Here is a 14571-nt window from a genome sequence, read left to right as displayed (position 1 = left end):
GGCTCGGCAGGCAGAGCGGCGGCGGGGCCACCGAACGCCGGATTGACTTGCCACCCGCGGCGAACCGAAGTTTTTTTTTGCGGTGAAAAGTTTTGAGTCTCGGCGCCTCCGCGCAAGAGGCTCCTGCCGGGAGCGGCGGGCAGGTGAGGAGGGGCGGCGGCGGGGCGGGGGTTTCCACGCGTGGGCGGGTTGGTTTGGTGCGGGATTTCCTCCCCGGCTCCGCAAACAGCGGCTCCCCCCGGCGAGGCGACCGCCCCAGCCCCGGGAGTTTCACCGGCGGGAGCGGGAGGAGGCAGCGCGGCCGCCCCCGGTACGTGTATCCCGGGCAGCCCCTGGGGAAACGGGGGGTGGCTGGGGGGGAGAGAGACCCCGCCAAGTGGGTCCCAGCACCGGGATTCACTGCCCGAGGGTCGTCATTCCCCTTTCCCCCCGCCCCCGAAAAGCGGGGCTGCGGCTCCTCCCGGGGAGTCCCGGGCTCCGGAGCGTCCCCAGAAGTTGAGGGGACCCCCTGAGCCCCCCGCTGCGGCTCCGCAGCCCGACCAACTTTTCTGCTGACTCCTCATCCTGCTCCCCTCGCCCCCATCGTCACGCATCGGGAATTCGGGGCACGTCTCCAAAAATAAATAAAAAAAAAATAAATAAAAAAAATTGGCTTGTATTGCCTGTGCGTTCCCGAGCAGTAGAGTGAATGATTGGGGCAGACTGCAAGTCTTGCTTGGCATGCTGGTAACACTTCGGTTCGCTGCAGTCAATAAACAAGATCGGGTAATTTCACCAATTTAAAAAAAGGGAAGATCTTGCTTTGACACGGTCCTTTCTCTAATCTTCCCCCATCCTAAGAGAGGGTGAAAAAAAAGTCCGCCTCCAATCCTGCTAGAAGACTGGGAGCCATCAAGCTGCTGTCTCGTGATCCCTGTTTCTGTTTAACTTCCCAAATTGCAGGTGACTTCCATGGGACTGCTCGCTGACTTCCAGCAGTGCTACAGGCAGGTAAGAGCTAAGCATGCCAAAACTGTCTCTGTCTGCTTTGAGCAACCTGCTCTAGTGGGAGGTATCCCTGTTTATGGCAGGGGGGTTGGAACTGGATGATCTTTAAGGTCCCTTCCAACCCAAACCGTTCTATTTCTATGCTGAGGTGCTGCGAAGAAGAATAATAATGCTTTTTCCGTTTTGAAGCGAGCTGTCCTGCAGCTGTAGAATGAAACCCTTGGTATTGGACATTCTGGCAAACCGGTGAAGTTCCAACCCCGTCACATTCAGTACTGGAGTGTCTTCTTGGTTCTCTTTAAGTAAGGAAAGCTTTTAATGAGGCTGGTGTGTTAACCTGCATACTCCTGGGTAGGACTGCTCTGCGCTTACTTATAACACAAGCATAGGTTTTGTTTGTTTGTTTATAAAGAATTATTATTAGAATTGCAGCTTTAAACTAACCTACAGGTGGCTGAGGGTTGCTGTGTGGATTAAACTGATATGGTCCAAAGTTCAGTAGGGTTTATGGGTGAGGAGCAGGACCAGGTAAGTGATTGTATTTGTGCAGAAGTATATCCTCAGAAGTAACACAGGTGCTATGGACTGCTTTCAGTCACCTGGTACAATTCCTATGGAAAAGTTTAATGGCAACAAAAGTGAATACACACTTCTTTACTAAAATGAGTCTTGTTTACATCCACTGCTTCAGTAAGAGGATTATTTTTTTTATTTGGAAATATATTGAAAGGATAATGAGGACCTAGTAACTTCAACAGATTAGGATGGCCAAGTCGAATGCAAACCATATTTTCTTTGCCACGTTATTAATTTCATACAGCATGTTGTATGCTATAAAGTGCATTAATAACAAAATGTAATTGCTATAATAACATTGTGGTCTGCTATGTAACAAGGGAGAGTGAAGTAGAAAAATGTTAAATATGTGCAACGTGGCTGGGTGGGAAGTTACTTTGGGGATGTTGATGTTTGGTATTTCCTGATTGCTCATGAAATTTTAAATTTTTGAGCTCTATTTTTTTAAAGGGGCTTTATTGTTTCATGATTTTCAGTGGGTGAGAGAAGGATGCTTACTTTGTTTCAACAGCTCTGTCCTTTGGAAAGAAATCCTTACGTATTTCATACAAAATATTTCATTATTTCTGTCTTGCGGAACTCTGTAACAAAATCATCTTAACTCGATTTGCAAGGTTGGTAGGTAGTAATCTTCTGTTATTGCCAGTGATAAAAGTTGTGCAGGCCAGATGGTGTCTTCACTTACATTTTGACACAACCTTTTTCTAAGCAGCTCTTCAGGTGAAGAAGTTGCTGAGATATCAGCAGGACTGATGTACCAGTGGGCCTGGGTGCTGGGTATCTCCCTCTTTGGCACCAGGTGCTGAAGTACTGTCTGTCACGGGGTGAGAGGGAAACTCCTCACTGCACTGCCCTGTACTCACACCCTGTAAGTGAGGCCTGCAGATTGTTAACTGTTCCCCCTACCCTGATGTCCCCAGTAGATTCCTATGGAATCTACATAGGAAGGGCTACATTATGAGAATTTTAGTCTGATTTTTTTGTTTGCTGCTTTTTTTCTTTTTTTTTTTTGTATTTCCACAAACTTTCTCAGCAGCACTGAGTTTGGTTATCTTGTTCTGGTTATGCATTCAATAGAAATTTCTGTCAGGACTTTGACTTCACCCAACCGTAATACGCAGCATAACTTGCTGGAGAGATAAAAAGGCAAATACTATCTATTTATTCCTAACGATAAAGCAGAATGAAGACTAGGACTGCCTGATATGAGGCACTGTGCAAGCATTGTTCAGTGCTGGAGCTGTGCCTTGCGCTAGCTGTTGTGAAGCCAGAAAGTTGAGATGTGGACATGGAAAGGTGATCCTGGAGGATCACCTACGCATGAAGTAGGACGCCAGTTAACAGATGAGAAGTGAGGGAGAAAGGGGAGCATTGAATGGAGAAGATATCCTTGCCTCCTTCCGCTGACTGAGCTGAAAGTGTCCTGGGCCAGTGTCCAGCTGGACATTCCTCAGTGTAAAATTTTCTTGCCATGATACCCCAGTGGAGGCATCAAAAAAAGTATTGCTTCTAGGGGTAAGAAAGGAAGAAAAAAACTGTGTGTGGTTGCAGTAGATTTCTGTGTCCTTTTTCTCATTTTGCTTTCATTAAATCAGTTGTGTCTAAGGAGATTCTGAGTGGGTGGGAATTTGTGGTAACCCGCAGTAGTATGAATGCTTTGAGCAGTATAAAAAGCATCTGGTTTGTTCATAAGTATTCTGCTGGCTAACCACTCATCTTAATCATATTTTTTTTTCAGGTGAAAGGGGATTAAAAACATGGGTTTCAAAGTAGTTTGAGACAATCTAATGTTTTGCTTTTATATGGTTTTGATTTCAGAACTAGATGATGATGAAAGTCATAGTGGCAGGGAAATCTTAAGTTAGCCAAATGTACTGCAACCAAATGCCATTGGTTTTGTGTGGTCTGGAATAGGCAGGAGCCAGGAATGGTGTTGGAGGTGCCCCTCTTCAGCTGCAGGTACCTTTGCTTGCCAGGAAGAGAAGGGTGGACAATGTACTGAAATGAGGAATCATGCCAAAAGCAAGAGATGCGCTCTTCCCCATTTTTGGGTGGCCGTGCTATTTCAGTTGCTTGTGTTGGCCCTGTACAGGAATGTGCCTCTCTGAACTGGACCCAAAACACGAACTGGGAAAAATGTGAGGATTTTACATTAGTGGAATGTGAATTCCTGAAACTCTTAAATTTGACAACAGCATTAAACAATTTGGCCTGAGAAGTGAATAATTATAAACTTGTTAAGTTTCTACATTTTTGCTGCAGAGAGGTGTGTGTTGTCATCTGAGGCATGTAGTGTTTTCATCTGCCAGATTAACCATTTCCCCATGACAGGTAAGAACAATATATAGTAATCTCTCACCAGTACTTAGAAGGACTTGAAATTTTGGGATGCGTGGGTCACTATGATGTTTTCTGCGCAGGCATGAGTTTAACTGGATGGGACATTGGAGTCCATACTTCCAAAATAGATGAGGGGGAAGGTTGGGCTAAAGAAAGAGTCAAGCTCAGCATAGGTGAGAGGAACACAGCAGTTTCTTAGGCTGTAGCAGTTTCCCCATAGCAAGCATCCTATTCAGCAGGATGGTCAAGCTATCATCTGGTGGAGCTGTGTTGCCCAGGACTGGGGGCAAAGAAAGATTTACAGCTTAACTAGGGATGCTGAACCTGTGTTTGGGTGCAGCTGATCTCTTTTGAAAATACTTAGGTTGAAAGTAATTGCTTGTTGGCTCTTTCTTCTCAGCCACGAGAGAGTATTCATCTTGATTAAAGAATATTTGCAGGTATTTCCTCTTTGCCAAGATGCTAGAGAACGTTATCCACAACTGTTGCTTTTTAATACGAAAGGAGAAAATTTGTCAGTGTTGTGCGGCCATTTTTCAAGTTCTACTAGAAGTCTCATAGACACAGACTTTTTTAATGCTGCTATCATTTTTTCATATGTGGATTACAAATCACTATGTTAAATAAATTAAACTACTTATTCAAGCTGAAAGGCCTTTAAAAATCTTATAAGGTAGCAGAATAGCTTCAGATTTTGGATGGGTTTGATATATTTAGAATCTAACCTGTGCTAAAATAGATAGTCTTAATTAAAACTAATGTTACTCTTATTTAATCTTAAAACTTAGCCAACACATAAATAACAGGGTTTCATATAAATTAAATTTAAATAAACTAATTTAAAGCAGCATGAAAACTCTTGATACAAAGATAATTGTAGTGACTTTGATGGTGGAGTAAATTGGCTTTAGGGTGTGTTTGGTAGTTTAAAAAAAAAAAAAATGCACCTTGAACTGCTATTTCCTTTTAGGAACTTCTATCCACTCAAAACTGAGACTAGCTTAGTAGAAAAACATCTCTTATCTTATTCACATAATAAACTGCTTGGAACTGCTCCTGATTTTACTGTGCATCCGAAAGGTGATAATGCAGAACTTGTAGATGCTGCTGCATGCAACCATGATGGTGTCTGGACAAGGTCAGCTGTGTATCCTATGCCATCATGGGCCATAGATGTGTGCAATGGGTGGTATTGCTAAAGGAAAAAACAGGGGCACTATTCCTTGCGTAAATCCTTTGCGGGCTGTAGTTTGATTAAACCAGTGTTTCCTGATTTCCTTTGGCAGTAAGGTGCCCACTTCTTCTTTCTGGAGCATTTTTTAGCTGCATGAGCTTCCTGGGTGTCACTGGGCAGGTGTGTAAGCCCTCATGGTGGTGGTAAGAGCTGTCAGTTGGGATGATGATAGCAAGTGGCTGGAGAGAGTAGCGGTGTCAGCCTGCATGTGTCGGAAACGTTCATGGAGATGTGGTGTGAGATACTTTGCCTTCAGCATCATCAGGCCTGAGAAAGCTTTTCTTGTTGGCTCAAGGACATTGGTTTTCAGAAAGGAGGGCTGAAAATGAGACTTTTGTGTAGTCGGAGATGGAAACAAGTAACAAAACCACCCAAGTGGGCTTACTTGGAAGCATGCCACCATTCATTTTGTGTGTCTGGACTGCTCACTTTTTTATTATAAGGAAGTCACGAATCCCAAACAACTTTTCCAAAAGAAACAGATTCCTGCTTTCTAGTACCTGCGAATTATTTCATTTCTTTCAAAGACAAAGATACTCATTGAGACCTTCATGTCTTATTTATTTGGTTGGTTTTTTTTTTTTTTTCCTAATCCAGATGCTGTCAGTCTGGTTACATGAACAACATAGCTTTTGTTCGGGGGGAAAAGAGAAGAGGTTTGTATTCATTGGTCCTTTGACCTTTGACTAATGGTTCTTGAAGCATTGCTTATGCTGGGAAGCTTCTGTCTCGTAAGCAGAGTGATTTCTGAAGACATACAAACAGTGCATTTGCTGCAGAACTTAAGTTAGATACAAAAACTGGGAGCAAAGACCTAAGTAAACCTTTTAGGGTAGATAACGAAGACTTCAGGTCTGAGAATTCCTACAGTGCCCTCAGCAAAGGTGCAATTGATAAGAGCTACTGAAGAGATGGCTGAAAGGAGGCTCCACTGCCCACACCCTTGCAAAAGACATTTCACAGAGAATTCCCCAAGCATTTTCTCCATTTTTGCCCAATCTTCACTTCTTCCTTCCAATCCTGCTCAACAGCTGCCAACAGGTGCATGTACATAACGTGCAGGAAATTCCATCTCTGCAGAATCAAGGCAGGAAGAACTAGATGGAATAAAGCACTGACTCACCTTCCTTCTATGTTTCAGGTTCAAACCAGATACTTCATGACCCATACAAAAAAGACTTCAGACAGAACTTTTACATTCTGTTAATATCTAGCTGTCTTCTACAGTACAATTCCATATAAAATGATTAATATTTAAACTCTTGTTTACATTTTCTGCAGGCGAGTTTGTGCTTCAGAGAAGTGTATAGTTTTAATGGCATAGAATTGGAAAAAAATCTGTAAAGTTCTGAACACAGTTTTGTTAAAATATTTTGTCTCTTTCTAACATAGTTAATTTTTTCATTCAACAGCTATTTTTAATGGTAATTCCTGCTAAGCCTTATGTGTATGTGTATTTTTAGAAACTCAGCAATTACAAATGTAGCAGTGCTGAGTTATTTAAAAATACAAACTTGTGAAACACGCAGTACTTGTACATTTCAGAATTACTGTTAAATGCCTGCATTTTCTTTTTCTGTTTAGTTGGATGTACATGTACTTTAGCTCTGTTCTTTTAACGGATTTCTCTTTCAAATATTTTTCAATAGGCTGTCTTCCTTTAAAAGCTTGAGATTTTCTTTGCATTCTTTGCAGTAGTTTACCAGACACCTGTATCAGATACGCACTTACAAGGGTGCCCATTGTGTTGAATTTTAACACTTTTTCTTTTGCTGTGCAGGCCAGCTTCAACAGCTGCTCTTCAGGTTCTGGTAGTGTGCTCTCAAAGTGAACGCATTCTGATTCATGTTAAGGAGTTGGTTTTTTTATGATGCACGGTATCTTCTGTGTTCTGTTGTTACAAACTGAATTTTATGGCCCCTTTGTGGCGGGTGCAAGTTCTCGGGTGAATTACTTCCTTTTTCTAGGTCCTCTGCTGCGCAAGAAAATAATCTCTGGTAGGATTTTATAGTTGTTCTCATTTCCATTGAACTTAGTGGCAAGAATTGGGTTCTTGACAAGTCCTTCCCACGTCGCAAAATAGCTGAGTGAAAAGATGATCCATTAGTTCTTTTTGCTGTGTTACTGACATATTACGCTGACATTCCCTAACCCTGCAAAACTCAACTTGGATTCATGTTTGAGGGTGAACATCAGAGTATGACTCCCCAAAGCGCAGTCTGAACCACCTCCAATGCACTGTGAGTGGAGAAGCTGTGTTCTGGGGGTGACTGCAGGCATCCTTCCTCGGGTGGATGAGGTCCAGAAGCAAAGGCGCTGAGTTTCCCATCGCAAGGCACTGGTAGCACTGAGAGGCAATCCGGCCACCTGGGGGGACCTCCAGCTGCTGCTGCAGCTTCTCAGCTGTGATGGTAGATGGGTGGTGGTACGCTGCTGTGACACCCAGGCATCTCATTTGGGGTGTCGCCTCCCTCTGTCATGGCAGCGGGCAGTGTTTGGTGGGGTGGAGGTGGAATGGTCTCTGTAGCCACTTCGAGAGGCTTCTGCTTGGAACTCATCCAAGGGTAGAAAGATCATTGAGATTCTGAACAGCAATCTAAGCATTGAAACTAATAGCTTGTAGGAGCTCCTGCTTGTATATGGTATGCTGTTTACACAGTCTCTGGTGAAGAATAAAAATGTTACATGAGAACTAGATCCATCTCTTGTTATTCCAGGTTGGTGTCTCAGGGGAAGGTACTGAAGAAGATGCAGGCACACTGAAAACTTCAGAGAAGTGAGCCATGCGTCCTTCTGAAAGCTGAAAAGTAGCCCTCTGATAGGGTCATGAACCTAAGACAAGTCTTTGTGTCTGTACTGATGTTTGGAGTAGCTGGTCTACTCCTCTTCATGTATCTGCAAGCTTGGATTGAAGAACAACATACAGGTACAGTAGGTTTTCTTTCTTTCTTCTTTTTTTTTTTTTTTTTCCAATGTAATAGCATCCATTACTTAAAAAATGATTGTGAAGTCCAAATATATGTGGACAGTGGGGGGGAGTTCCCCTGTTTAGCAGTAGAATGGCATTGAAAACAGATTTGTTTTAATTGCTACACTTCTTATAAGCATGAAGAAACTTCTTTAGTCCCATGAAAAGATGCCCCCAGCTACCTCATTGTATTGTATCAGCTTCATTTGCAAAAGCAAGTGTTGCAAAAGCATATTGTGCTTGCGTGAAGCCAAGCAAGTCCAGTTTAGAAATAATTCTGTATGCCTATTTTCTGTGGATTTTGTACATTTTACTTCGTGTGGCAAAGCATTTTTTTGAGAATTACTGCTATGTCTTGTAGACAAAAGTGGGCTTCTAAGCAACAATGCTCATATGGAATCACGGAATTGTCAGAGTTGGAAGGGACCTCTAGAGATCCTCTGGTCCAACTCCCCTGCTAAAGCAGGAACGCCTAGGGCACATTACTCAGGACTATCATCACCCTATCCTGTTTTATTTTGCTTGGGACAGAGTTAGATGCTGGACTCACAAGCCTTTTTTAGATACAGCACCAGAGGCATATTGCAATTTCAGGTAAATCTTGTATTAGCATTGGTACAGGAGTACACTCCTGAGTTGAATTTCTGTTGTTCCCCGTATTTACTGTATTTCAGTTTGCACCGCAGGTTTATCTAGATTCTTTTTTGGGTGGAACTAAAACACTTTTTTGGGTGGGAGGACTCTTCACCTCAAGCTCTAGTGGATGCTCAGTTCACGGGACCAGTCTAGAGTTAGTCTGAAGCATATATAGGGTGGATGTCAGTCAGGTCCGTAACATCTGCTGTTTTGCTCTGCAGATCCACTTCTGTTGTGCCATGTTACTTGATGTGTGTCCTTGATTTTAGTTATATACTTGTTTAGGGTTCTGGGTTTTGGTTTTTTTTCTAGGTTCCCCCCTACCCTACCAAAATATGGAACATTCACAACTTGTTAAGAAATCCTGACTTTTATGTCCTCTTGTCTCTATTGCTCAGCTTCCATTTCCTCTGTAAAACTGATACTTTTTAGTATGCTGATACTGTTGTGAAGAAATACATCTGTAAAACCACATCAGTCTTCTGGCTTTATTGATCTGTGCTTTTATTCCATAGGAGCTGCTAGGCTCCGGTACGTTTTAGAGAGCAGTGGTGAGGAGGGAATCTAGTGCACCATTCTTGCAATTGCTTGACAATGACCTTGAATGTTAGTTTGTTGGTGTTTTTTTTTTTTTTCAACTAAGTTCAATGACCACAACATTAATTTCAGCCTGTTAATGTTTCTGCGCCGGTCCAAGGAATTTAGGAGCTTGTATGAACAAAACTGTTCAAAGAGGTAGTACAGACACCCTTTGGAAAGGTTGCCTTGTAACCAACTGTTGACACAAGGGCGCTGGCAGAAACAGAGCGCGTTTCGGGGGAAGTCATCTTCAAAAATCCCTCCTGTTGTCAGGAATGTTAAGGGCGGATATCATTGCTTTCAAGGTAGTCCAGGAATGTAGGTGATTACTGTAGATTATTGATTTATTTGCTTGCTGACATTCTTCACATTCTTTGCATCTTCTCCTGTGCTGTAATTACCCTTTCTTTCCTTGCAGTGCTCCTTGTTGCTATTTCTCACTGTTTTTTCCATTCCTGTCTTATGTCTGTATTTATCTACCATTATAAAGAAATGGGAAAAAATATAATAAAGGGGGAATTAGAACATTCTGTGTTCTTTTGGGAAACCAGATGCTTTCTTTGGGGTTTTCTTTGATGTATTGCTGTAATCTTCTTCAGGAGAGAGGCTTCTCCTTGTACACATAAGTCATTTCCATGTGAAAACATTTCCGTAATGAAATGGAAACTATCGGAGAATAACAGAATGGTTAGTGAGCTTAAAGTGTGACTGCAGGTTTGAGTGCCCTTTTATCTCACTGGACTGCTGTTGTGACTGCACTTCAGCAGGATCCAAAGAAATGAATTTTGACATTCTCTACAGTCACTAGGTCATGCACGTTGGAAAGAGCATGGCATAAAATAATTCTTTGGTGTCTGCTCTTTCCTCCTCTTCTTCCAATTTAACATGTAGAGAGCCATTCTTTTTTTATTTCCAACACCTGTATCTCCTCTAAACCTTCTGCAGCTCAATTCTCTAATGTTCCCCCCTGTATGCTTGCTTAAGAGCCAATATGAAATAAAACATATTTGCATATTCACTACATACATTAGTCTAGTTGTTGGCATTTTACTCTTTTTTTTTTTTTTTTTCCTCTTCTGCAGTGTTTTTCATATTGCCATGTGCTGTGCACTGTGGCTTTTGGGGGGAGGAGATGTGTCTGGAGAATCCCAAACTGACAAGTATCTTTACAAGGATTTTGTGTTCCTTTAATCGTATCACTAGTCGCACAGCTGTAAGACAGCTAGTTTTAATCTGCAAGTGGCTGAGCGTGTGATTTGATGTTCCATTAAGAAATGGAAAGTGCACCTCGTGCTTCTCAACTGCTGTGCTATGAGCCTGTAGAGACAAGCGTTTGTTGTAGGCAGAACTATTTTTATCTTCTGCTGTGCCCTGTTCAAGACCTACAGCATTTGCGTCTGCATTTGGTTGCTGAAGGATGGAAAGTTGGATGTGTTTGAGTCTAGGAAAGTATCTGTTTTGCACCAGTGAGGTGCTCCTGCTCACCATCCCGTTCCTCTGAGTATCTGACTTGCAGACTTTATAAATCACAGTCACTGGAAGAGATAGTGCATTTTACTCGATTGTTTTCTGTAATGTTCCCATTTATTTCTCAGTCTCTCCTAGATGGGGTGTGAATGGTTCCCAATCAGATACAGGTTTTGTGGGGAATCGGAAAATTGTATAGTAATTTACAATTTCCTTGCTAGTGTTTGTCCTACTGTAATAAAGTCAGACTGTTTGCTTTCACACTCACCATTTTCATTGTCACTGTTTCTCTTTCTAGCTGTTTCTAATTTTTCACACTAGACTCAATGCCAATTTTCTTTCATAGTTTGACTCCTTTCTCTATTTTTGGCTTTCTTCTTTCTACTTGCTCTTCACATCTCTGAGATCTCAACTGTGCTTTGATTCCCCTGTTTGTCTGATTTTCCTCTGGACCTGATCTTACGTAAGCATTTATTTTTTTTCTGATTTACTTTTGCAAACTTCTCTCATCACTCAAATTTATCTAGCCCAGGAACACCTTCCCTAATCTTTCATCCTGTCCGTCTACTTCAGATGCACCCGCAGGCTCAGCAGCTGGATGCTCCTCTCAGCGCAGCCACGTCTTTTGCTCCTTCCCACTGTGCTTGGACTCTTCAGGTTATTTCTAGTCACATTTATCATCCCTATACCTTAAAAAAGAGAAAATCTTTCATTTAGAGATGTCTAAACCTGCTGCTAGCTACATGGTTGTCCTCTGATGGCTTTTCAGAGACATTAGCAGACTGAGACAACAGGCGAGTTTCTTGGTTTGGCTCTGTGTGTAGAGCATTTAAAGACAGGATGATGTATCCTTACTTAGATGTAGCAGAGCCCTCCTGTTGGGTGTCGTCAGTTCACCTCAGTGGAGCAGTGGGGAACAGACTTGTCAAGAATAATCCAACGGGAGTGTCAACACATACAGACTTCATCTGGCTGAAAACTTCATTGACATCAACATGGATAATGTAATATATATGGAACTTTTCAAGTTCTCAATATATAAATATATTCACTTACATATAGTTTCATATACATAAGTGAAGCTTGATGGGAATTCAACCAAATCCTACAGCTTTACTTGACAGTTCTCCATACAGTCCTAAATTCTTCAGTGAAAGCATCAAATGTTGTGGCAGCAATTAAAAAAGAATTACTATTTATTACATGCTTAGTAGTTTCCTGCACAGCTAATCTTATATAAGGGAAGGAAACTGCTGGGTCTTCCAGCATTGATGTTGAGTTTTATGCCACGAATCACCTTAATTAGGGAGGTGTGGAGTGCAAGGACACTTGCTGTTTAATCCTGCTATGTTCTAGATGTGAATTGGAGTTTTAAGAATTGAATTTTCTACTTTAAAACTCTTCTTTTTTGGGGGGGAGAGGAAGACTGATATGATTTACTTTGATTACTACAAAATAATCTGAGAATACCTTTGTGAACACATCTGTATGCTGGGCTTGTTGTGTGGGGTTTTGCTTCTCTTAAAGTTTATGTAATTCCTTCTTGTGAAGTATGCCTAGTAAACTCATGATTATGAAGGACTACTTTAGTGTTTCATGGGGTGCAGTATGACCACTAATTAATGTGAAGAAGGCTGGACTGTCTCTATCCTCCTATAAATTGCTGATTCCTGAGGGTAAGAAAGTTGTCTTCTCTTTCCCAGCAGCTTTGTATCTCACCTTAAGGATACTGGGATTTTTCTGCAAGCTTTCTCCTCAATCTGCAGGTGCCAGTTTTGTAGTAGCCTGTGGGTGCTCAGGTATCCTTCTGCAGCCTGCAGTTTTGTGCATCCAGCTCCTGAGCAGCTTTATCACACAGACTTCATCCCCATTTCTCAGGCCACAACTCTTGTTTTTTGTGAAGAATCAGAATAAAAATTCAGATGAAAATCCCGTTTCAAGAAGAGTTTGAAATGCCATGAACTGGCATGAGCTCTATCAATTTAGTCTGCTGTTGCTGTAGCCATCCAGGCTGTATCTGTACTGCTCAGCATAAGCACATTGGCTTTTTTCCCAGCTTTTCCAAACTTGGTAATCTAAGGGGATCCTTGGGTCCTCGGTAACCTGGTGAGATATTCTGAGTCCATGGAGCATGCCTCTTCCTAATGCCTCCAAGCAGCAAATGAATGTGTGCATACACACAGTAATATTTAGTCTTTGTTGTTTGTGTGGGTTGATTCTTATTTAAATCTTGCCTAAACGGAGCAGTGTTGATATGGTTTAAAGGGCAGTTGATATATAATGCATTTCAGAGGCAACTGTTTACATGGAAGTCATAGTTTTCTGTAAATACATCGAACTAATATATTTAGACACCAGGTTTGTAAATAAAGGAGAAAAGGACACTGCTTAATAACGGTTATTAATCATGAATAATTTAGTTCTTTTCATAACCTTGAAATAGTTCTGTTGACGAAGCCTTGGTAGTTTATGGAAGTCTTGCAAGCTCTGCTGAGGACCACTACAGGTACGGCAAGCACATCTTCTGGTTTAGGATGCCCAACTACTAATGAGGCTGGGTGTGTTTAGGTTTTAGCTTTCTGGTCAGAATATGCTGTCTTCTGTGTGTAAAGTGTTTTTGTTTCTTTGTGGTTTTTTAAATCTACGTCATTGGATTGAAGCACAAAAGAAAGAGGATTCTATAGGATCAGTAAATGCAGCTTGGTGAGCAGTTAGGGTTGTTAAAGTCACAGAAATACTGCAGGATTTTATTAGGTGAATTTCACTATATAACATAAAACAGGTTCCCTTTTTTCCCCTCCTTTAAGTGCACACAAGCTGTAGGGGGGAAAAATTATCTTTTCTTAATCGAATTTTTTGAGCAACAGGTAGAGATTGATACTTTGTCAAACCGTAGTGATCTAAAAACACAAGTAAAAGCTAAATATAAGAAATGATGGTTTTCAGAGCTAGTGATTATAGATTCTCAGCAGCTGGAAAACCCCGAAGCTTTAAGAAAAAGAAGTTAAAATTTCGTATTGCAGCACATAACATTTAAGGCTGTATTTATCTGTTTATGAACATGTTCTTTCTAGGTCTAGCTGTTCAGCAACCCTCACTCTTGTGTCTCATTCATTTTACTTTTATTGTTCCTATAGCTAAATTGCATCTAATTTTAGAGGTTCTTCTTTCTTAAAAAAATTTCTGCCATGCTGCTTTCTTGAGGGTATCGTAGAAGAGCATTTCTGAGTTAGTGGTATGTTTTAATCCATTGGTATTTAGCTTCTATGTTCCAGTGATATAAGAGAAACTAAATGGGATGAGGTTTTTGGGGCTCTCATATCTAGACCACAGAGATCTACTTTTAGAAAGGTTTAGCATGTATCTTAATTGTACTGAAGACACCTGAACATACTAATTTTTTGCTTATTTTCCAAGAGGACTTTCAAAAGAGACGACTATAACTTTCTTGTATCTGTAGATATGTAACTGAATTAACTTCAGAATTTCTGTTGTAACTACTGCTGGAGGGGTTTTGGGCATGATATTGGAACAGTTAAGAAGTGGGGTGTTCTCTTTCCTGCTGTCTTCAAAATGCTCTTTTGAGTTGGATATGAAACTTGTATAGGTAGTCTTCATGCTGTTTTCCAGTTATTCAGATCCTTGGAGCAGAACATCTAGATGACGTTTGTGAATGTGATTTTACATGGAGCCCTTAGCAACCAGTCTTTCTATTAAGTAGCGATGCTTTTTTTTTTGCCTTTTTTTTTTTTTTTCTCCCCCACTAGTACATGAGAGTTATTCA

At 41.4% G+C, this 14571-nt stretch overlaps 1 protein-coding gene across 3 annotated transcripts in view; it reads left to right on the top strand.

Moving 5' to 3' along the window:
- The first annotated feature begins 24 nt into the window (after positions 1-24).
- The window catches only part of CHST9 (carbohydrate (N-acetylgalactosamine 4-0) sulfotransferase 9), a 96068-nt gene continuing 81521 nt past the window's right edge, over positions 25-14571 (top strand). Inside the window, exons 1-4 of one of the 3 annotated variants that reach the window (XM_014936900.1) lie at positions 25-143; positions 943-990; positions 1177-1289; positions 7855-8063. In XM_014936900.1, the coding sequence (XP_014792386.1) occupies positions 7964-8063 (100 nt within the window). In that variant the 5' untranslated portion in view covers positions 25-143; positions 943-990; positions 1177-1289; positions 7855-7963. Of the gene's footprint in view, positions 144-267; positions 311-845; positions 991-1176; positions 1290-7854; positions 8064-14571 lie in introns of those variants that run through there. The other 2 variants (XM_014936902.1, XM_014936901.1) reach the window with 2 other exon arrangements.

This window comes from Calidris pugnax, unplaced genomic scaffold, assembly GCF_001431845.1.
Source record: "Calidris pugnax isolate Ruff unplaced genomic scaffold, ASM143184v1 scaffold51, whole genome shotgun sequence".
Lineage (NCBI taxonomy): Eukaryota > Metazoa > Chordata > Aves > Charadriiformes > Scolopacidae > Calidris > Calidris pugnax.
Note: the sequence above shows the minus strand (reverse complement) of the source record. Positions and strands in the feature narration are given on the sequence as shown.